A 24814-nucleotide genomic window follows, 5' to 3' on the forward strand; every position below is an offset into this window, starting at 1 on the left:
CATGGAAGTAGTAGGGAAAAGAAAACCTAATCACATATAAAATGTGTCTCCATAATGACTTGAGGAACTGTAATCTCCAGGGTATGGATTCAGAGCTCTTCACTGGCACGGACATGATAGACTGAATGGTGTCCCAGGCATTAATATCCACAAACTTGCATGCAGCTAATAGCATTAAGTTACCGACAGGATAGATACATCTCATTTACCATCACAACAGGTACTGTTTGGTACCATTTCAATACCATTGCATCGTTTTCTCTAGTGCAACAAGATTTTGCCTTTGGCAGGCCAAGGCAACACCTAATGTGCAATATTTCCAGGATGCTGCCTGGAATGGAGATGTGTATTTAGAAAGGGAGACAAGATAGGCTTGATTTTCTCTCTCTGGGATGTAGGAGACTGAGGGATGAGCCCATAAAGCTTGTAAAATAATGATGCCCATATACTGTATAGATAAAGGCATTGACTCAGAGCAGGGCTGTCTAACAGTAGAGCGCTCAGGTTTAAGCTGAAAGGAGATGAAAGGGAAGTACAACCCCTCACGGTTGAAGGGTAATAATCATTCCTGAACCTGGTGGTGCGAAACCTAAGGCTCCTGTACCTCCTTCCTGATGGCACCAGCGAGAAGAGAAGATGAACTGGATGGTGGGAGTCCTTGATGATGGATGCTGCTTTCTCATTGTAGTAGTCCTCTGGAACGAGGTGCCAGAGGTGGTGGTGATGCTCGTACAATTACAATGTTTAAAAGGCATTTGGACACGTCCTTCAATAGGAAACACAGAGAGTCGGGCAAATGGAATTAGTGTAGACAGACATCACAGTCGATAAGGACGAGCACCAAAAGGCCTCTTTCTATGCCATCTAATTCAAATGAACTCGGCCAGTGCCAAGTATGGTTCTGTGGTCAGCACATGAACCTTTCAACCCACCCCCCAGGATCCATTCCAAAAGAACACCAGTGCCCACACAACTGACACAGAGCTCAGCTGCTGGGTGGAACTTTCCCAGAGGAAATACGTTGTCATAAAAATACAAGACATTCATTTTTGAAGGAGAGCAGCAAAGATAAACCAGAAAATGCCCCCCTCAAACCTCTTCCTCCATCAACATTCCTAAGCTACATATTAGCATCAATCTAGCACTTTCAAGACCTTACTGAGCACAAATTAGTGAATTCATTTCTACAGTAAAATAAAACAGTGATACTTCAAAAATATTTTATTGGCTACAAGTTGCATTGGAACAGGAAAAAGGGAAAAGTGCAATATGACTATCAGTCTCTTTCATATACAAAAAGAAATCAGTGAGAGGAAATAAAAAGATCCTCACTGCTGTAATTGAGTTTACATTCCTTGTCAATGTTATTACATAACCCAAGGAACTGGTAAACCTAATGCTAGAAAAAGAGAAATCTATAAAACAGAGAGGAGAGAAACAAAACGAGCAACAAAATTGGAATTTGACATGTACTGCAACTAGTTAGGCTATCATCTAAATATAGATAATCACAAGAAAACATAGGAAACTACGCTCAAAGGCCATTTTGTGAGGTACCTCCTATACCTCATAAAGAGGACACAGAGTGCACGCTCATGGTCTTCTGCTGCTGTAATCCATCCACTTCAAGGTTCGACATGAAGTGCATTCAGAGATGCTTTGCTTCAGACCACTGGTGTAGCACATAGTTATCTGAGTTAGTGTCGCCTTCCTGAAGGCTTGATCCAGTCTGGCCATTCTCCTCTAACTTCTTCCATTAATAAGTCATTTTCACCCACAGAACTGCCACTCACTGGATGCTTCTCACACCTTTCTCTGTAAACTCTAGAGACTGCTATGATGAAAATCCCAGGAGACCAGCTGTTTCTGAGATACTCAAACCACCCTGTCTGGCACCAACTATCATTCCGCAGTCAAAGTCACTTAGATCATATTTCTTTCCCATTCTGGTGCTTGTTCTGTTCAACAACTGAACCTCTTGACCATGTTGGCATGCTTTTATAGAGCAAGCTGCTGACACATGGTTGGCTGATTAGATATTTGCATTAACGAGCAGGTGTGAAGGCGTACCTAATAAAGTGGCTACTGAGTGTATATTGTAAGGGGATTTCATTTCCATAGACAGTATAGTTTGATAAGGGAAGTCCAGGACTCAGTGCATTTAATAATGCAGTTGGCTATGAAGGGTCTCAGCCCAAAAGGTCAGCTGTATATTCGTTTCCATAGATGCTACCTGACCTGCTGAGTTCCTCCAGCATTTTGTGTGTGCTTCTCTGGACTTCCAGCATCTGCAGACTTTCTCATGTGTTTCTGGTATTAGTCAGGCTTCCTTACTCACTCACGCACAAGTGTCCAGCAAATTATTAACTTGTTGTTTAATGGTGCTAGTTGAGAAATATAGTTTGGCCAGGGCCACCTGCTCTTCTTTTTTAAAAAAAAGATCTACATTGGGATCTTCTGACATTCGTTGGAGAGGACCAGCAGAACCTTGAATATTAAGACATACAAAATGCTGGAGGAATTCAACAGGTCAGGCAGCGTCTATGGAGAGGAATAAATAGATGATATTTCAGATCGGGAGCAGAAAGGAAACGGAAGAATCCAGAATAAGAAGGGGGGAGTAGTGGAAGGAGTAAACATTAGGAAGTGAAAAGCGAAGCCAGGTGTGAGGGAAAGTAAGTGGGTGGGGGAGGGGAGGTGAAGTGAGAAGCTGGGAGGTGATAGGTGCAAGAGGCAAAAAGGGCTGAAGAAGGAGGAATCTGATAGGAAGAGGAGATGGGCGAAAGGGAAGGAGAAGAGGCACCTGAATTTTAGGGTTTAATACACAAGAGGGCAATCTAAAATTGCTCACCACTCTCACTGACTGCACCCTCTGTCAGCAAAGACTGATGGAATAGGTCTGCCTGTATTCACAGGAAAATATCATCCTCAGTGCAAAATAAATACTTCTCCATTTTAAATCTTTATTTCTATCCTTTTGAAATGTCAGACTCTTTCAGGTGTCAGGTGGTGAGGAAAGGGGCTGTCATTCATTTGTAGAGCAACATTGTTTTCATGAAAGCAGGCGCTGGCAAACCTCTTTTTGTGTTTGCTTAGCAGGAAGAGCCCACGTATTTCCATCACAATGATCCAATGATGTGTTTTGAAGCAATTGACTACAGGGAGTAATGTTTTCGTAAAAGCAAACTGTGAAAAATTTGCCAATACTTCTTAAATAAAACAAGAAGATTTTTCTGTAGAATATCCAACAGAGACATCAGAATGCAGCAAGCTCTCTTGGGAAACAGGCAAAATTGGTAAGACAATTGCATTTGCAGAGAAGACTTACTAAAATACACTTACAGAAGTTCACTGACATTTAGCCCCAAATAGAAGAAATTTTGAACCCAAACACCTGACAGTTTAAGTTGCTGCTTTTGCTCCAGAAAGAATTGTTGGCAAGACTAATAAATGTCACTGCAATATACAAAACAGAATGCGCTTGGATTTACATCTCGGGCATTCTCGAGCTGTCAGGAGATGGTGTTCCACAAAGACCACATCCTTCAAAAACTTGCCCACAACTGTCAAACATGGCATCTACAAAACTTTCACCCTGTAGCAACATCGTCAATTAGGCACAGCAATAAGGCTCTCAGAGCAAAACATGTCATAAGGAATGGTTCTACGACACATCATTGGAATTATTAACAAGTGAAGAATATTTTGTAGCATTTTTTCCCTTTCTGGTTGAGACAGAAACTCGCATCAATTTTTTATTCTTAAATTGCAGCTGAAAACCAACAAAACTGCTGACACATTTTCCTTCCACAGATGCTGCCTAACCTGCATCTTCCAGAAATAGTAAGGGACAGAGGGTCCAGTGAGATGGAGGAACTGAGCGAAATACATGTTAGTAGGGAAGTGGTGTTAGGTAAATTGAAGGGATTGAAGGCAGATAAATCCCCAGGGCCAGATGGTCTGCATCCCAGAGTGCTTAAGGAAGTGGCCCAAGAAATAGTGGATGCATTAGTGATAATTTTTCAAAACTCGTTAGATTCTGGACTAGTTCCTGAGGATTGGAGGGTGGCTAATGTAACCCCACTTTTTAAAAAAGGAGGGAGAGAGAAACCGGGGAATTATAGGCCGGTTAGCCTAACGTCGGTGGTGGGGAAACTGCTGGAGTCAGTTATCAAGGATGTGATAACAGCACATTTGGAAAGCGGTGAAATGATCGGACAAAGTCAGCATGGATTTGTGAAAGGAAAATCATGTCTGACGAATCTCATAGAATTTTTTGAGGATGTAACTAGTAGAGTGGATAGGGGAGAACCAGTGGATGTGGTATATTTGGATTTTCAAAAGGCTTTTGACAAGGTCCCACATAGGAGATTAGTGTGCAAACTTAAAGCACACGGTATTGGGGGTAAGGTATTGGTGTGGGTGGAGAATTGGTTAGCAGACAGGAAGCAAAGAGTGGGAATAAACGGGACCTTTTCAGAATGGCAGGCGGTGACTAGTGGGGTACCGCAAGGCTCAGTGCTGGGACCCCAGTTGTTTACAATATATATTAATGACTTGGATGAGGGAATTAAATGCAGCATCTCCAAGTTTGCGGATGACACGAAGCTGGGTGGCAGTGTTAGCAGTGAGGAGGATGCTAAGAGGATGCAGGGTGACTTGGATAGGTTGGGTGAGTGGGCAAACTCATGGCAGATGCAATTTAATGTGGATAAATGTGAAGTTATCCACTTTGGTGGCAAAAATAGGAAAACAGATTATTATCTGAATGGTGGCCGATTAGGAAAAGGGGAGGTGCAACGAGACCTGGGTGTCATTATACACCAGTCATTGAAAGTGGGCATGCAGGTACAGCAGGCGGTGAAAAAGGCGAACGGTATGCTGGCATTTATAGCGAGAGGATTCGAGTACAGGAGCAGGGAGGTACTACTGCAGTTGTACAAGGCCTTGGTGAGACCACACCTGGAGTATTGTGTGCAGTTTTGGTCCCCTAATCTGAGGAAAGACATCTTTGCCATAGAGGGAGTACAAAGAAGGTTCACCAGATTGATTCCTGGGATGGCAGGTCTTTCATATGAAGAAAGACTGGATGAACTGGGCTTGTACTCGTTGGAATTTAGAAGATTGAGGGGGGATCTGATTGAAACGTATAAGATCCTAAAGGGATTGGACAGGCTAGATGCAGGAAGATTGTTCCCGATGTTGGGGAGGTCTAGAACGAGGGGTCACAGTTTGAGGATAGAGGGGAAGCCTTTTAGGACCGAGGTTAGGAAAAACTTCTTCACACAGAGAGTGGTGAATCTGTGGAATTCTCTGCCACAGCAAACTGTTGAGGCCGGTTCATTAGCTATGTTTAAAAGGAAGTTAGATATGGCCCTTGTGGCTACAGGGGTCAGGGGGTATGGAGGGAAGGCTGGGTTCTGAGTTGGATGATCAGCCATGATCATAATAAATGGCGGTGCAGGCTCGAAGGGCCGAATGGCCTACTCCTGCACCTATTTTCTATGTTTCTATGTTTCTATGTATTGCCAGCTATGCTCTTTTTTTAATTTCAGATTGCCAACATTGACATTTTTTGTTTACTTTTTGACAGCTGGAAACAGGACTAAGCCCACATTTATTTTGCCCCACTACAAAATTTTAGACATTTTTTCTTTCTCTATCAATGCTGAGTTTTTAAAAAAAAAGTCAAAACTTCCTCAGACAATTGAAGTAAAAATATTCCAAAACAACCCAGTGGAAGCTGTCTCACAATGGAGAGAAAGGCTGAATAATTCATGCCAGCTGCAGGCTGGAGCCTGTTAATTAGGCCTCTCAAAAATTAGATAGCCTTCAGATTTTGCTCAACAGCTCTCATAATTTTCTCATTTCCTATCAGAAGGACAATTTTATTTAAACAAACCAATTACATTTGTTTCAACAAAAGAAATATCCCAAGTAAAATATTTAAAAAGAATGTGGCATGGCCTGTTTTTGATAATCTTTCTAATTATAGTCCTCCACACCAAAATATTATTGTGATACATCATGGAATAGACCCTTTGAGCCGTGTCCCCCGGCAATCCCCCAAGTTAATCCTAGCATAATCATGGGCCAATTTACAATGACCAATTAACCTACCAACCGGTACATTTTTGGACTGTGGGAGGAAACCAGAGTACCCAGAAGAAACCCAGGCAGTCACAGGGAGAAGGTACAAACTCCTTACAGACAGGGGTGGGAAATGAACTCGGATCCCCCGTTCTGTAAAGCGTTGTACTAACCATTATGCTACTGCGGCACCTTATCGGATGGCTCAAAGATTCACTCTGATGATGTCTGATGCACCGTAAGGAGTTGACAGTTTGCCAAGACTCCCTAGCATTTAGAATGAGGAATCCAAACTCAACTGCACAAGATCAGACCTTTTATAGGAGCCTAGCGTCCATTACCTGGAATGAGAATTTTGCAATTACAAAGGAAAAGATAAATTACATGGGTTTTTAAATTATCTACATTTGATTTCATATATTTAATTATTCAAGAGCCTCAAATGGAAAGCAATTAAAAAATATAAAATTATTAAGATGAATTAATATAAGAATATGTGACAGTTACTGAATGATGGGACACTCAGAAGTTATGAACAACCTTGTCCAGAAGCAAAGCTGGGGGTAGGGCTTAGCTGTCTGTCAAAAGCCGATCCACAAAAGCAAATTATTTGGTACCCCGTCACCATTCAGTGCTTTGGCAAACAAATTTCTAGAAGCTTTTAACACACAGGTAAACTTTTTGTGGAACTTTGCTGTCTGTCAAAGCTGTTGAGAACCACCCCCTAGCTAATAAAGCTAGGGGGTGGTTCTAGCTAATAAAGTTATTTTTGGAGTAATTTAGGGAAAGAGGTAGTCATGATACTGTTACAAATAAAAGAGTCCGAGCATTGCCCCAAGTTCTAATCAACGTTCACCTCGAAATGAAGGCTGTTAATCTCACTGTAAAGTTAGATCTTGCTGTGTACAAACCACCTGCTCCTTTCTCTCCATTACAACAGCGAAGGTAACACAAATGTACCTCAGAGGTCAGAAAGCAGATTGAGGACCACCAGGATGGAGATGACTGCACATCTTCTGCCACCCAAACAGGAAACATTTCCAAAAAGTAAAAGGAAGGCCAACACTGTGCTCTGAGCACTATGCAAGTCCGGCCTTGTTCTCAATGTGCTTCATGATGCTCCTCTGCAAAGTCCCAATCCTAATTCGGAATCTGATTTCCAGTGGTGGAAATGTGGCAGTCACCAAGCCTGGTATTTCCATACATCCCTCCTGGCACTTATCTCTGCAAGCGGCCAAAGTGCTACACCTGCACGTTCACCTCCTTCCTCACTTCAGTTCAGGGCCCAAGCAGCCTTTCCAGGTGAGGTGACACTTCACCTGCAAACCTTTTGGGATTGTCTACAGTATCCAGTGCTCCTGATGCGGCCTCCTCTGCACTGGTGAGACCCAACATAGACTGGGGGACTGCTCCGTCTGCAAAAAGCAGAACTTCCCAGAGGCCAACTATTTCACTTCCTACCCCATTCCCGCACCAACACATCGGTCCACGGCCTCACCTTCTACCATGGTGATGCCACTCTTATGTTGGAGGAGCAACACCTCATATTCTGCTGAGGAAGCCTCCAACCTGAGGGCATGAACATCCATTTCTCCAGCCTCTGGTAACATTCTCCTCTGTCCTCAATTCCCCACTCTGGCCTCTTACCCCTTATCCTTCTCCCTGATGCCCTTCCTCCTTCTCCAGCCCTTTGCCATTTCCACCTATAACCTAACTTCTTACTTCATCCCCATCCCCCACCCACATGGCTTCACCCATCAGCTTCTAACTTGTCCTCCTTCTCCTCCCCCACCTTCTTATTCTGGAAAGAAAAGGAGAAGATGCCAGTCCTGATGAAGGGTCTCAACCCAAAACATCTGTTCATTCACTTTTATAGATGCTGCTTGACCTGCTGAGTTCCTCCAGCATTTTGCATGTGTCACTCTGGATTTCCAGTCTCTGCAGAATCTCGTGTCTACGGAATTGTCCTTTTCAGATCCACCACAAAACTCAGGTCCACCATTTTTCAATCCTACTCATTCCTCATCTTTCCTCTCCAAACTCAACGTTTTTAGCTGATGTCATTGTGTATATACCATGGCCACAGAATTCCTGATCCTGGGAAGACATCATTGCTAGTTTGGAATCATATTCAGACCCTCCTGCAATTTATTCCCCTCAAATACACACAATTTCACGCCCACCCATTGGCCCAACCTGCCTAACCTTGCTGCCTGCACCACAGTAACTCTCATTCTGTCAGGAGCCTTTGAGCACTTCCTTTCAGGCAGGGGGTGAACACAAGCTATTATCAAATTGACGTGCTTTTTTTTTTGTTGCGCTTTAACTCCTTCGAGATTAAAAATCAAGTTGATATAAATAACAGTCCCAGTCTTCATGATACCCATGAGCGCAGCAATGGAGCTGTTAAGACAAAACAGATGTTGATGGACAGGTCATGTAGAAATATCCATGTCCTTCTCTTCACAAACACAATGCCAATGGACTCACTTTCAAGGACTCCTCATCTCATGTTCTCAGTATTTATTGCTTATTTATTTATTATTATTTCTTTCTTCTTGTATTTGCACAGTTTGTGGCCTTTTGCACACTGGTTGTCCGCCCAAGCTGGTGCAGTCTTTCATTGATTCTGATATGATAATTATTTTATTAAGAATTTATTGTGCATGCCTCCAGGGAAGTAAATCTCTTTGTAGTACATGGCGACATATACATAGGCACCTTGAACTTTGATATCCACGTGACCAGGAATCTTGAAATTTTCCAGTTAGTACAGGTCTAAGTTTCAAGACAGATAGAAGTTACTCTGATTAGCAAACTCTGGTTCTGATGAAGGGTCTCAGCCTGAAAGTTTGGCTCTTTATTCTTCTCTGTAGGTACTGCCTGACCTACTGAGTTCCTCCAGCATTTTGTATACATTGCTCTGATCAGCAAAAACCTCCTCGCCACTCTGCCCTCTCAACATCAACCTAATGAATGCCTGGCAGTTAGATGCAATCATGACAGGTGCATATTTAACACACACAAAATGCTGGAGGAACTCAGCAAGTCAGGCAGCATCTATGGAGGGAATAAACAGTCAACACTTTAAACTGAGACACATCAACCTGCAACCTGAAGAGTCCATAAACAGACACCTCAGTATGTTGAAGAAGCAACATCTCATATTCTGAAGCAACACACACAAAATGCTGGAGGAACTCAGTGGGTCAGACAGCACCTACGGAAATGAATAAACAGTCGACATTTCGGGCTGAGTCCCCTCCGTCAGGCCAGGTAAGGAAGGGGTAAAGAGGCCAAAATAAAAAGGTGGGACAAGGGGAAGGAGGAGAGCTAGAAGGTGACAGGTGAAGCCAGGTGGGTAGAAAAGGTAAAGGGCTGGAGAAGAAGGAATCTGATGGGAGAGGAGAGTGAACTATAGGAGAAATGGGAGGAGGAGGGGACCCGAGGTGAAGTAATAGGCAGGTGAGAAGAGGTAAGAGGCCAGAATAGGGAATGGAAGAAGAGGGGAGGGGAGGGAAAATGTTTTTAACTGAAGGAGAAATTGATAGTCATGCCATTAGATGGAGGCTGATGCATCTCCGCCCAAAACCCAAATAACCACATGTTACAACAGTAGTGTACAGAAGAGCATCTCAGAATACACAACACGTCAAACCTTGCAGCATCAGCCGAAAACATTGGGCCCCACTCCTATACCTAATAAAGTAGCCACTGAGTATTTTTTCCTCTTCGATTGTATGAAGCAAAGGTCATTGCCAAGGAAACAATACACCAATCACATGCTCTCAGTGCAAGGGAGGAATGGGTCTGAGTTTGATCGGCATTAATGAGGTGTGAAGTCTCCAAGGCAATACCTAGAGCACATCCCTTCAGTCGCTCTTCATTGGCCATTGGCTTGTGCCCTGTTTAGCCTGCCTGCCAGCTGTCAGCTTCGAGTCATCGTTGATAATTAACCTCATTGACTACTTTTATCCCCACCCCTCCACATCTTCAGCTGAACCCTTGAATTGACAATCAATGTCAAAACCAATCAGATATTCCCATGGAGTGGCCAATAACTTCTGTCGCAGTCACACACAGCCTGCACAGTGAAACTGAATGCTTGCCACTCAGGATTAAACAGCGGACACTTCAGTTCCCTTACTGCCCAGCATGGCCTTCCTTGCATTACATGCAACTAAAGCCTAAGTTCCTCCAACATTGTGTGCGTTGATATAGTTCTTAGCTTCCTGTTTCTCTCACATCTTGCAGCCTGAGCAATTGATAGCGTGTCACCATCTGGTAAAACACGTCACGATAATTGAACTCAGTATGCTTCCTGCTTTCTTTTTTTGCCATTACGCCGCTGGTGATTAGGGCAGAAATGAAGGTCCTTCATCTCTGGTGGCATTCACGGCTTCTTTCATCTTGTCAGTAGCTTCCTCTCAGTTTACTGGCCACCCTGCAAGTCCCGGGTGGAGACTCAGGAGTACCATCGCACTCAGATATAGGAGGATTCTTCATTGCTGTTTTGGTAACAGTTCTGTTTGACCAGCCAGGATTGTTAGCCTTGAACTGAACCCCTGAACCTGGAGAATCAATGGACCGCTCTTAGTCTGCCCTCTCCCGTTTGACCTGTTCGGCATGGGCGACCCAACCAAGAACCAAGACCCTGACTCCAGTCAACATAGCTCTTGGGGTCATTGAAACACGTAGGCCTCCAAACCCTATGACAAGACTGTGGTGCCTTTGGAGGTGTGCTTCTCACTACCAGCCAGGAAAAGGAAGAGAAAGAAATTGCCTGCATCAAATGCCAACATACTTTTGATGTTATTCAAGGGCAGATATCTTATTTACTTTTTCTTTGTATAGAGGATTAGCACAAGCATCATTGCTCCCCTTTGGGTTGGCAAAACAAGATTCAAGTACATTTATTATCAACGAATGCATAAATTATACGACCTAGAGATTTGCTTGCTCACAGGTAGCCACAAAGCAAGAAACCCAAATAAAGAAAAAAAAGACCAACATACAATGCGCAAGAGAAAGAAAAAATAACACAAGTCATGCAAACAATTGAAGCGAACAAGCTCAAAGTTTCCACCTTCTGTCCTTCCCATGCAAGACTTTCACTCACTGTCCAATTCGCCATCTTCTGGAGGACGCATTAAACTGAGTGCTAAACCAGTAAACACAAGTGATTCTGCAGACACTAGAAATCTAAATAGAATTCTGGGGGAATTCAGAAGGTCAGACATTAGCTATGGAGAAAAATAGACAGGCGACATTTCAAGACTGGAAAGGAAGGGGGAAGAAGCCGGAATAAGGTGGTGGGGGGGGGGAGGGGAAGGAGTACATGCTAGAAGCTGATTGGTGAAGCCAGGTGAGAGGGTGGGGTGATGAAATAAGAAACTGGGATGTGATAGGTAGAAAAGGTAAAAAGCTGATTGAAGAATCCCATAGGACAGGAGATTGACCAAGGGAGAAAGGGAAGGAGGAGAGGTACAAGAGGGAGGTAACAGGCAGGTGTGGATAGGAGAAGATGCAAGAGGGAAGCCAGAATGGGGAATGGGGAAAAAGAGAAATGGAAGGGAGAAATTACTGTAGGTTAGAGTCAATGTTCATGCTGTGAAGTTGAAGGCTAAACTAGTAATTTCTATAATTGGAATAATAAATTCCTTATCACATTCAAGGAGAAGCCAGGTCTTTTCTCTCAGAATGTTCAGTGTGTATTCCTCAAACGAAAATCACTAATATCAGATTATTTGTTCATTATAGCATTACTGCTTATGCAAATGTGCTGTGCACAAATTGGCTAATATGCATCTTACATTATAACTACACTACAAGAGCGCTTCATTGCAAAATAATTCACAGTCATTCTCCTGCGCACATGAAAGATTCCTGGGAATGAAAAAGTATGACAGCTGCTTAGAGTCGGAGTTATCAGGCCCTTCAGCCCGCCTCACCCATGCTAACCAAGATTCCTAACCAAACTAGTTCCATTGGTCAATGTTTGGCCCACAGACTTAACCGAAACCTTTCTCGTCCATGTACCTGTCCAAATGCATTTTAAACATTGTAATTGTAACAATGACCGCAGTTCTCAGAGGACAGGAAATAATTTTAACATTAAACAATGGAAAGGAACAAATCAAATGCTCCAGACCAGGTTCACAATGCAACAGGTATCTAGTCCAGAACAAACCCTTTGACATCTACATCCACCCATCTCAGATTCCTTCTTCTTCAGTCCTTTACCTTTTCCACCTTTCATCTCTCAGCTTATCACTCTGTCCCCTCCCACTTTTCCCCTCACCTGCTTTCATCTATCACCTTCTAACTTGCACTCCTTCCCCACACCCCGTCTTCCTATTCTGGCTTCTTTCCAGCCTTGATGAAGGGTCTCAGCTCAAAACGTCACCCTTTATTCACCTCCATTCATGCTGCTTGACCTGCTGAGCTCCTCCAGCATTTTTGTGTGTGTTGCTCTGGAGCTCCAGCATCTGCAGAATCTCGTGTCCACTTCATCTTCCACGTGACCACACTGCAGCCCAGTAACATGGCACAGACTAGGGGCAGCATCAACCAAAGGCACAATACATGAAAAATTCTCAAAATTCCCACTGCCTGTAGTAAAAATAGAATCAAGTAATACCTTTGAATAGGCACTTAAAAAGAGAATGATTTGCAGGCTGTGGAAAAAGTGTGGATTGACGTAAATGTACACCAGGAGCCAGTATTAATGCAATGGGCAGTGTGGTCTCCTGCTGCACTAGAACCATTTTGCCAATTCTCTGAAATCTATGAGCCTGAAAATTGCCCAAAGATCTCTGCAAGTCAATGAAATTTCAAGAAAACCACATATTCTCCATTTGGTCTGATGCCCTTTTCCATAGGTTGCCAATGAAGTAATGGATCATAAGCACAAGTGATACTGCTGGAAATCTTGAGGAATACACAAAATACTGAAGGAACACAGCAAGTTAGGCAGTATCATTAAAGGAGAATAAACTGTTGACCTTTTGGTCCAAAAATCCTTATCAGTAGGTATGAAGTCTGGATAAAGGTTCATCAGGAGTCCTGATGAAGGATCTCAGCCCAAAACATCAACTGTTATTCCCCTCCATTGACGCTGCCCAATTTGCTGAGTTCCTCCGGCATTTTGTGTGTGTTCCTTGAAATAATGGCTCAGATGGTCACATGGAGAATGCCAACATCTCCAGAAATGAGAATGCAACTAAATTGTTATTAATGGAATGAGGCAATTGGATAAACTTCATTCAAGGTTGGCTTCCTCATCTGAATTTAAAATTACTTAGTAAGTGAGATGCAAGGGACTGCAGTTTCTCAAGGTACTCAACAGGTCAGGCCACACCAGTGGAGAGAAGTCGACAGTTGACGATGTGATTTGAGACTTAGGAATGGTTAGATATACTGCTTTTATAAATGTGTTTAAGTTTTACACTACTGTGCAGAAGTCTCAAGAACCAAAGCCTTTTGCAAGTCCTGTCATAATTTTATGTATTGCACCGTACTGCTGCTGCAAATTAAAAAAATAAATTTCATGACACATAATAAACCTGTAAACACAAAATAATCTGCAGATGCTCGGGTCAAAGCAACACTCACAACACGCTGGAGGAACTCAGCAGGTCGGGCAGCATCCGTGGAAAGGATCGGTCGATGTTTCGGGCTTTCGGGATATCCTGACGAAGGGTTCCGGCCCGAAACGTCGACCGATCTTTTTCACGGATGCTGCCCGACCTGCTGAGTTCCTCCAGCAAGTTGTGAGTGTTCACATAATAAACCTGATTCTGATATGGGTCTCTATTGTGGACTGCGAGTGGGAAGGGGGCAGTGAGAGGGGAGGGAGCAGGAAGCACTAGAGAGACATTTTGTAATGATCAATAAACCAATTGTTGGGAATCAAATGACCTTGCCTGGTGTGTAAGGGCCGGGTGCATCTACACCCATGTCACCTTCTGCTGCTGGTACCCTTTCTCTGCCACCTGTTCCACACTATTCCCACGATGCTCCACCCTCACCATTCCCAACATTCTTTGCTCGCACCAGATTTGCAAACTCATTCTCCGCTCCACATCAACAAGTACAGTCCTGTGCAAAAGTGTATGTATGTATGCATATATATTAGTGTATATATGCTGTATCTGTACTGATCTCATTGAGTCTGAAAGCCCAAATTGTCCAGGGTTACAAACACGCAATGCAAAAGGAGCATCATCAGAGGTAGAAACAGCCAAAGCCTTAGATGCCTGGCAGAGCAGAAGCAATTCAGAATGCAACTGGTGACCCAGCCACCAAATTAGACCCTATTTGCCTCTGTTTACAAACTAATTTCCCCTTCAAGATTGTGCTCACTCATTTTTAGTAATTGGAAAGGGCAGAGGAAAACATCCATGAATCAATCCAACACAGCGGAAGTTTTAAGTCCAAATCTCATTTTACCTATGAAGGCCTGACTATAATTTAGGCCAGGGACATTCATCTTTATCAATACATCCAAAATTAGGTGTTTGTACAAAAAAAAATTTAATTTGGGCTTTATTCACCACTTGTTAATAAGTTGGTGTGAAGGAGCAGAATGCTGTATAACTTTTAAAAACGATACTAAACTATTTGCTAGAAATATTACAACTTAGAAAGTAGCTCTGTTTCTTTTTAATTATTTATTTTTCATTTTAATGAGCCTGTTAGTCTCCTAGAGCTGAAGGGAAGCAGCTTAATTTTGGAGCTTCCTAGTAGATAGATACAAAGTGCAAAATCCTCAATTTGCTGATTAATTTAATCAGGGATGAAGCTGGTTTTGTGGCCTGGTTCAGTTTTTACAAACTTGAGGAAAAGGATTGTGAAAATTCTCAGGGAGTGACATTTGTGTTAACTCAATGTTATCATCATCTTTGCATTGGTTTGGAACAACAGCTGTCAAATGACACTGAAAAATAAGTATCCATAGTAATATGATCAAAAGTGACTCAGCCAGTTCTTCTCATGTTATTTGTGCCATCATAGGAGAAAGGCAGGGGTCACACATCCTTATCATCCTTAAGGGAGACTGGGCACTGCACCCCAGCAAAGAAAATGATTCCACATTTTGGCCTCTTAAGGTGGACTAGACAATTCACCTCATCTCCCTGCCTGCCATCAGAGGATTAAATCTCAAACTTATTTAAATTAATTTTAGCCTTTGAACTCAAGATCCCCACTTCATCCGCTTGATTTTGCATGTGAAATGCCCTCCCTTGATAGTGATGGGGGGGGGGTGGAAATGGTTTCAATTAGGAGATGAATTGCCAAGAAATGCTCGAAGGTTTTAGATACCTTGCAAATAAAACACAGATGAGGCCAAATTATTTCATTCACCAAAGCTGCTATGATTTCAATTGCACTGTTTCAAAGGATAATAAGTGAATTGAAATGAAGTATTAAAAGGGAACTGGACATGAACTTAAAAGGGGGGAAATATGCAGGACTGTAGAGCCAGATGAAGGGATCCTGAAGATTAGGCTTCTTTCTAAAGTAGGGTACGGCGGCATAGTGGTTAATGGAACACTTTAGAGGGCCAGCTGCACCTTCAGGAAGTACAGGAGCCTCAGTATCCACACCATCAGTTTTTACCCCTCAAACATCAGGCTCTTGAACCAAACAGCCCCAACAATGAAATGCTCCCACAACCCATGGACTCACTTTTGAGGACCCTTCATCTTGTGTTCTCGGTATTTCTGTATTTTCACAGTCTGTTGTCTTTTGTACACTGGTTGAACACCCAAGCTGGTGCAGTCTTGCATAGATTCCATTATGGTTATTATTCTCTTATGGATTTATTGAGTGTCCCTGCCAGAAAATGAATCTCATGGTTGTATGCGGCGAGATGCATGTACTTTGATAATAAATTTACTTTGAACTTTGTAAGACAGGGATTCAATTCCCACCGCTGCCTTTCAGGAGCTTGTACTTTCTCCCCATGACCCTGTGGGTTTCCTCCAAGCGCAGCAGTTTCCTCCCACATTCCAAAGACGTATGAATTCGGGTTAGTAAATTGTGGGCATACTACGTTGACACTGGAAGCAAGTCAACATTCGTGGGCTGCCCCAGGACATCCTCGATGCAAACATTGTATGTTTCAATCCACATACAACCAATGAAGCTAATCTTTATCCTAACTTTATTTGCAGAATTCAGAGATTAGTAGGTTGTTGCAAACTGAAATTCATTGCCTTCTAGGCATGGAGGAAAAAGAACCAAAGGGAATAGGGTATACTCTTGAGAAAATACACTCGGTGACCTCTTTATTAAGTACCTCCTGTACATAATAAAGAGGCGACTGAGCGTATGTTCGATGTTTGCAGTTTTCTGCTGCTGTAGCCCACTTCAATGTTCAACATGTATTCAGAGATGCTCTTCTGCACATCACTGTTGTAACATAGCTATATGAATTACTGTGGCCTTCCTATCTCCTTGAACCAGTCCAGCCATTTGCCTCTGATCTCTCTCATTAATAAAGGTTTCTCCACGCCCCTCCCCCCCACCGCCCCAAGAACTGCTGCCCACTGGATTTTTTTTTTTGGTTTTTGCACCATTTTCTGTAAACTCTAGAGACTGTTATGTCTGAAAACCCCAGGAGATCAGCTGTTTCTGAGATACACAAACCACCCCATCTGGCACCAATAATCACTCCACAGTCAAAGTCACATTTCTTCCCACATTCTGATGCTTGATCTGAACAATACCTGAACCTCTAGAGAATGTCTGCATGCTTTTATACATAGAGTTGCTTCCACATGATTGGCTGATTAGATATTTGCATTAATGAGCTGGTATACCTACTACAGTAGCCACTGAGTATAACTTAGAGCGAGGAGGACAGAGCAGAGGAATAGGACCAATGTGATTACCTACCAAGAACCAGAAATAATCTGATCGAGTATATTGAAAGGTCTCATGCAAAATTCCAATTCTAAACTTCTACTTCTCACACCCATTTAAAGAAGCGTCTTTACTCCTAATTCCTCAATCAAACTGCTTGCCCCTCAAGGTCCAATTTTGCTTAGCAATATTTAAGGATGAGAGTCCTAGGAATTTTTAATATGCCAAAAGGTGCTATATAAATGCTGTTAATGAGATTTGTTGTTGCTTGTTGTTGAAAATGTTTATGGGGAGGGGATCTGATAGATAGCAAGTTCTCATGAGCTGGCATCAGTTTTTTTGGGAAGGGGTGAGAGGGGATGGTGAAGGGAGTGTGAATCAGAGATTATTTGAGACTGTTTTGTGCGCACGGCGAAGAAACTGTAGTGAAATATTCAGGTCATCGGAGGTTTCTACGCTCTGCAAGCTCTCCTTCTGCATTGCCTTGACAATACAACACACTAGGAGTCACCACTGTAACCCTAAACATTCAGCTCATTTATCCCCAAGCAACAGGCGCTTCTCTTTGGCACTGGGTAGATTCATAACCTGACACTCTCCTGGGAGGCAGGAGGAGAGAAACAGAAAGCAGCAGTGAGCAGCCTCCTCCTTCCAGACATAAAAATGTATTTTACTCAGCCTTGCCTCCGCTTGCTGCTAAGTTAAACTTAATTGGATACCTATTAAATACAATTTGTTTAAAGAAAAGGCTTTCTATCTTAAATTGTTCACCAGTGCCAGAGCCAGGCAATTTAATATTACAAGGAAACCGTTTCCCACATCTAACTAGAAATATATGCTGTCAAAGAACTGAGATAACATTAGCATAATATATTCATGGGATCAATAGCTATCTTATTCTCCACACAATACATTAAAAACAAGTGGCTATCTAGGTAAAACAGCCTCATAAATAGCATTTTATTATCACACTCCATTTTCTCCCCCCACTGCTCTTTACCCGTACTTTAACACACACTCGTATATAGGTCTACACACCTTAATAAACCCACACAGGGGACAGACAGACATTTCTGCTTCGTGTCTGTGCCTATACTGCTCTGAAAAGTGCCACGCGGAGATACGATCAAGCTGCGAGGAAGAACCCTGCCTACAATCTTCTCTCCCCGGTCTCACGGAGACGAGTACACCAGGTGATTGGAGAAGGGGAAAGAGGGGCTTCTTCTGCATTGCCTCCCTACCACAGCCTGCACCACATTCTCACCTTTGCATTTACAAATAGCAGCCCTGTAATTCTCTCCTCATCCACAACCTAAAAGGCGTGCAAACCCAACATCACCAATGCAGACCCAAAAATAACAGAAAGGACAGATTGTACAGTGTGACAAATAACTGCCAGTTTTCCCATTAACTGGCTCATTTTCCAGCCTCAGTTTTATGCTCTCCTTTTCACTATTTGTTTCAAATAGAATGCTTAAAATCCATTTTTCATAAGTCCAAAATTAGAATTCTTTTTCATAAGTCATTTAGGTTGTCTATCATTACAATGTGATGAATGCTCAAAGTAAGCTCAAAACATATGGAATCCTATCATTGCCTGACAATCAATTTAACATCTTTCACTACAGTCTTCAACAGCCTTTAACTATGAACCTGCACCACCCTGAAATGTTGTTCTGCGGTTTTTCATCTTAACCTTATCCAATGCCACTCCAACTGTAGGTTTATTTTGTGGCAATGCATTTAGTTTGCAATGGTTTAAAAATTATGCCCAAGTAAGAAACAAAGGGGCAAAATAAAAAATCTGCGAGGAGCATGGAAATGTCTTTGAAGCATTTAGCTCGCAGGATTAATCGAATTATAATTTAATCATTTGATCAAACACCAATTAGCATAATCACTTGAGGGGAACTGTTGGGAGCCTCAGCAAGTGAGCAAGGAAGAGTCAAACTACTTCAATCAGAGCTGACAGCTTTTAAACGGAGCAATTTTGCTTTTACATAACATATTTCTCGAGAGAGAATTTGAAATAAATGCAGCAAATTTTTTTAAAAGACCGTTCACAGGAACAGAGATGGCAATTCTTATTAAATAAACTGATCGGCTATCACAGTCTGATGCCTGTCTACACAGACTTGGAGAAGAATCACCCAGCAGTTTCCAGAAATAATTTGTTAGCGAAATGATCCAGTTCTATTCACAGCAGGCATCAAGGGTCATTTTGTTTCATAGGTATATAACAGTCAAAAATTGTTTGCATTCTGCCTTCATGGATGCAGCTATGAGAGAACAATAAATTAAAATAACATTTAACCCCTTAGATTCAGGTTTTGGAAACCAAATCCTTGCAGAATATTTGGACATTTAAAGGAGCAGCTTCTAGTTGTGGGTGTGCATGTGTACTCTTCTGTTACTGGAAAGCTCTGGAGGGTTGGCATTTAGTATTGAGGTGACTTTGCTCAAATGCAATGCATTTAAGATCGGGATTCTATAAATAGCAATGCTGTCTCACACTTAAATCTTGCTCACAAGCTCCAGGAGTCAAAAATAAACTTCAGCTGCAAAGCAAATTGAGGGTCATTTATCTAACCAGCCTCAATGCCAGCTACCTTCACTCATTCATCCATCTCGACGGCATTGAATTTAACTAGCAAACATGCCCTGTAGTAAGAAGTCAGAAGTGGACCTCGGCCGTAAATGCCTGTCTATTATCATCTCTGCCTTTCGAAATATGGATGTGACCAAGTTTTCCAAAAAAAAACAGCCACTCTTCCACATCCTGCCCCCTTTCATCCCCACAGCTCAATCCTGTCAAAGTTGCATTTCTTTAATTTTCCTTTTAAATATCTTTGGTAATCTTCCCTCCTTAATCAGAGCCAACTAGAAATATACGTCTTGCAAATCTCAAGCTGCTTCAATTTTGCCTTTTCTGACACAATCTTAGTTTCTCTATATTATCTTTCTCACCGCTAAACATTTTATATCCATAATAATGTATTGAATGCACGGATGGACATATATGTACAAATATAAGGATATGTACGTATATAGAGAGACACCATTCTAAATGGTCTGCGTTCACACTTCTCATTTGTCTCTTTTGTCTGAGATCACATTTCATATAAAATCATCAGAGACGTGTGCATAATGCCACAGGAATGTTTATAATGTTGATTAATTGCAGCATATATTACTGGGCATATAGATATCAGCAAAGAAAGCCAAAATACATGCCTGCATTTGTTGTATGATAGTACCAGTCTGACTCTGCTGGGTAAGCTACTTTAAATGATTACCGTGCAATTTTCTGTCTCCTGCTGATCACTGTGTAGAAGGAAACGTAAAGAAACATTCTCTGTCATCCCACAACCTTAATGTGCAAAGGGACTATTTCATTAACCAACTCACCATTCAGGATGCTGTGGAGTAAGAGGGTTGCCACGATCCACATGCCCTAGGCTTTGTCCTTCTTGCAATGATCCCTGTGCACTTCCCCGTCTTCTGTAATGTAAAATTTGTTACTGTATATGAAGGTTAACATCCACACAGAGAGAGGGAGAGGGAGGGAGAGAGAGAGAAAAAGCTCTTGGTTTACCACAGGCACTGGAGATCAAACCAGCTTGCTTTGGTAGCCCTTTATGCTGGGGCTGTAAGATATGTCTTTGCTGGCCGTGTCCTTAAAACCTGATCTCCTCTCTTCCCTTCTCTTGAGTGCAAACAAAAATAGCCGGATCAGAGATTCAGAGGGTGTGTGCAGCCCCTGGAGACGGCCAGGTGTGCTGGGACACAGAAAGCACTGACAGCAGCAGCACCAGTACAGGCGGCAGCAGCAGCAGGTCGGAAGCAGGTCGACAGGTAAAGCACTCCACCGCCACAGTCAGCTCTGCAATCAGCCTCCCAATTCAACACCATACAGCACATCCACATCTTCCAACAGCTTTAATCACATTGATCCCGGCGCTAAACCAACGCCTGATACTATTAGATCACAACCCATTAACCCACTCCCAGTCTCCAAGCAGCTTAACCCTTTCGTCGCTGTAGACTGGCTTTCAGCAGATTTCCCCCCTCCTCTCTCTCTCCCCCTCAGGCTGAAAGGACAACGAAGGACAACATGAAAGCCTTCATCCTATATTGAATATATTCTGGTTACCGCTTTAAATATATATATATATTTATCCTGGGGGGGGGGGGACTCGCTTTATTCTTAAAGAAGCAGAGCCCAGTTTTTTTTTCCTCTCTCCCTGTGGCCTCGCTCGCTGCAAGAAATCCGGTCAGCATTAATGGAATTGGTGAGCTGAACTACCTGGAACGAATAGCCGCCGCTTTGCTCACCAGCAGCTCAAATACTGACAACCCATCAGTTCTCTCTTTTCCCGGAAACCAAGCTCGAGTGAATATAATTGAGTTGGACATTTAAAATAAATGAAACACTTTCACGCCGCTCTAACATCTCCGATACGTAGAGACCATTAGCACACTCACTCCTTAAAAGGTGATTTTAAACGAAGTATTTTTTTTAATATTTGTACAAAAATATCAACTCTTCCTCGCCTAATATTTATAACGTGGACGGCGCCTGTGTAAATATTAAATCATATTTAACTCTTATCTAAATATTGTATTTATAGATGGATATTCGGCTTACTTTTCCAGTTTATGAGAACTCGAGCGAATAAAACACTAATTAATATTAACCCTTCCAGCCCTAGACGCAACAGCATTCCACACTGCCTGCTTCTCCGCCCACCATTTATTCAAGCCCTCGTTACTTGCGCTTTCAATTGGATTTCACAAGACTGTTGGTCATTTTTTAGCCCCACCTCTGCCTTTGTGCCGTTAATGTCACTTCGTGTCACTCTCCGCTTGCCCGCCGTTGACAGCACTCTTCGGGTTGTATTGAGGGCGTCTCCTGGCGATGCTTGACATTTTTAATTGCCAAACTTCCCAAAATAAAACCATCTCTCCGGGTTTAAACTCTAAACCAAGTCTCGTCTTCCTACACTGAGTGGGGCAGAGGTATTCTCCCGGGCCCAGCCGGACATTAGCATGCACCGTGCAACTTTACCGGTTGGAACCGTGTCGCTCCTCCCGGTGGAGCATTGTCGGAATATTCGTACACGGCGTGCATAAAGGATTGCCGCATCTTAACCCATTACTGTGCCAAGATGTTGTTTAAAGGCCGGATAAGTTATCCCGCACCTTTAAAGACACCGCATGAGCACCTTGTGTACCATAGATAGAGTTCAAATATTGTTTCTCTCTAATGATAGTCCATCCAAACATACTGTCTCATCTATCTGCTATAATAGAACAGATGTTATATTCCGTTTATTAAATGGGATTTTAGTTGTGATTTTTAACGGAGCATTAGTCCAGTGAAAGCTGTATATTTGTGCTTAATAAACTACGTTGGATATCAATGATATTTTCTTGTTTTCCATTAAAGGACTAGTCATTCTTATGGATATTTTCAAGACACTAGCAGGCATCAATTGATTCCTGTGGATTGTCTGTGAGGTCAGGAAGAATGATTTCCGCACAGTCTGGTACCTGCAGTGTTAGAAAGATCTTTTCACACATATTCAAGCCTTTGTACAAAGTAGAATATTCTGGCTTCAAAAGCAGTGCATTGTTCCCTGAATTTAGCAAGTGTGCACAGTAACACTACTGGTAACCCGATTTGGGAACAGCTTCTTTCCAACTGTGATAAGACTGCTGAACCGATCCTGACCTGGATCTGGGCCGTACCCTCCAAATATCCGGACCTGCCTCTCCGTTTTTTTGCACTACCTTACTTCCCATTTTTCTATTTTCTATTTATGATTTATAATTTAAATTTTTAATATTTACTAATTTTAACTATTTTAATATCTTTCATATTTAATATTTGTAATCCAGGGAGTGTGAAGCGCAGAATCAAATATCGCTGTGATGTTTGTACGTTCTAGTACCAATTGTTTGGCGACAATAAAGTATAAAGTATAAAGTATAAACCTGTAACACAAGTGAGCTTTCAGACCATTAGTACAAGCCCAACTCTTTGGAAGTCCCATCTCATTGGTGCCATTTTCCTTCCCAAAAGCTCTGACCGGTTACACAATTTGGACATTAATTTTAATATCAAGGCATATTGTTTGCTGAAGCTGCTTTTAATTGTGCAAAGGTGCACTTTCATCACTGGACGCGGTATTTTCCTGTGTGCTTTGTTGATGTCGGCCTGTGACGTGATGGTCCCAGGGGATGCTGTTGAAGTATGACAGGAAGATATTTGAGAAGGTGTGACACTCACAGGAACATTGCATGGCAAACAAGACTCTGATGATGAAAGTAACAGAAACTGTGGCATTGGATGTTCACTCCATTGGAACCATGTTGAAAATTGGCCAGGAGTCTTCAAGAATGTCCTTCAGTGTCCTACCCAATAACCTTGCCTACTCTGCAGGTCTCATGGATGGATGAAATGCTAAGCAGTATTTATTGATCATTTTTTCATTGTTCCCTTATGGCTCACCAAGACATTTCAGCTAAATAGCAACCACATGGTGAGGTTACCTATAGGCCAGAACAGGTAGGGAGGAGATTTCTTTTCCTTCAGGATAACAATGACCAAATTGACTTTAATGACAATCCAGCCATTTCAAGATCACCATTAATTTTACTAGTTTTTTAATTCCATGTGTTATTTAATTATAGTAGCTTGGTGGGTGTTGCTGGCAGCCAATACATTGACCCACACTCAATACTTCAAGAACATATTCTTCCCTCCACCGTGAGATCTCTTCACAGTCCATAAGACCTCATGAACACAGCCTCATTATTTATCTTTTGCACTATTTATTTATTTATTTGTAATTTATAGAGATTTTATGTGTTGCACTATACTACAGCAGCAAAACAACAAATTTCATGACAATAAATCTGATTCTCATTCTGATTCATTGATTAAATTCTGCATCTGACAACTGGGGAGTTTAAATTCAAGTAGTTGCATTAATCTGCAAAAATGAAATAAGCACTGATCACAGTAATAGCAATCATGAAATTACTAAATTATTACAAGCACATTTGTTCCACTACATTCTTCAAGGATGGAAATCTGCCATCTTTGCCTATCCTGATTCCAAGCCACTACTGTAAATGATACTGTAACTACCTCCTCAATATTGGGTCAATTAAAGGTGGGTCCTGACAAAGGGTCTCGGCCCGAAACGTCGACTGTACCTCTTCCTATAGATGCTGCCTGGCCTGCTGCATTCACTAGCATTTTGTGTGTGTTGGTGGGTAAAGAGCCCTCATACTGATGATGACTGCATGATCAGCAGAAAAGTAACTTGAATATAAATTCTCCATACTCCATAATGGGATTTCAAACTGAGTTTATTGTCATTCAACCATACACATGCATATAGCAAAATGAAACAATGTTCTTCTGGGGCCAAAGTTGTGAAAACACAGTACGTATAGTGACACACAGCACATATAGATGCAAAATGATAACATCACGAGTCCTGGAGTGACATGTCCTGAAGACTGACAGGTTGACGAAGTGTGAGGTATATGATTAAGTAAGGCAGTGTAATGTTACTGGCATTATTATAATAAAACAAGCAGTCATATAAATATGTGAAACTGCAGCAATAAAAGATAAAGAGTGACCAGTGCAGGATGAAAATGTGTCTGTGAGTTGGGGAGTTTGCATTGAATATTCCAGTGATCCAGCAACCACCATGCAACTTCAATGTGAATTACTTAACATAAGAAGACTTGTGGTTTTCACTAGAAATCCGAACTGGAGAATGATATCTGGGCCTCTCAATAATCGTGCCATTTTTTTTTGTGGTTTCCTTTCATA

The 24814-nt window shown here is 42.1% G+C and overlaps 1 protein-coding gene across 2 annotated transcripts in view; it reads right to left on the reverse strand.

Annotated features, from left to right (window-relative positions):
- LOC134347866 (cell adhesion molecule DSCAM-like) overlaps positions 1–21876 on the reverse strand; it is an 804792-nt gene extending 782916 nt beyond the window's left edge. Inside the window, exons 1-2 of one of the 2 annotated variants that reach the window (XM_063050412.1) lie at positions 21783–21876; positions 20368–20460 (exon numbers count right to left, since the gene is read on the reverse strand). In XM_063050412.1, coding sequence (XP_062906482.1) covers positions 20368–20410 — 43 coding nt within the window. In that variant the 5' untranslated portion in view covers positions 20411–20460; positions 21783–21876. Of the gene's footprint in view, positions 1–20367; positions 20841–21782 lie in introns of those variants that run through there. The other variant, XM_063050413.1, reaches the window with a different exon arrangement.
- Between the last annotated feature and the right edge of the window lie 2938 nt (positions 21877–24814).

This window comes from Mobula hypostoma, chromosome 6 (assembly GCF_963921235.1).
Source record: "Mobula hypostoma chromosome 6, sMobHyp1.1, whole genome shotgun sequence".
NCBI classification, from domain to species: Eukaryota; Metazoa; Chordata; class Chondrichthyes; order Myliobatiformes; family Myliobatidae; genus Mobula; species Mobula hypostoma.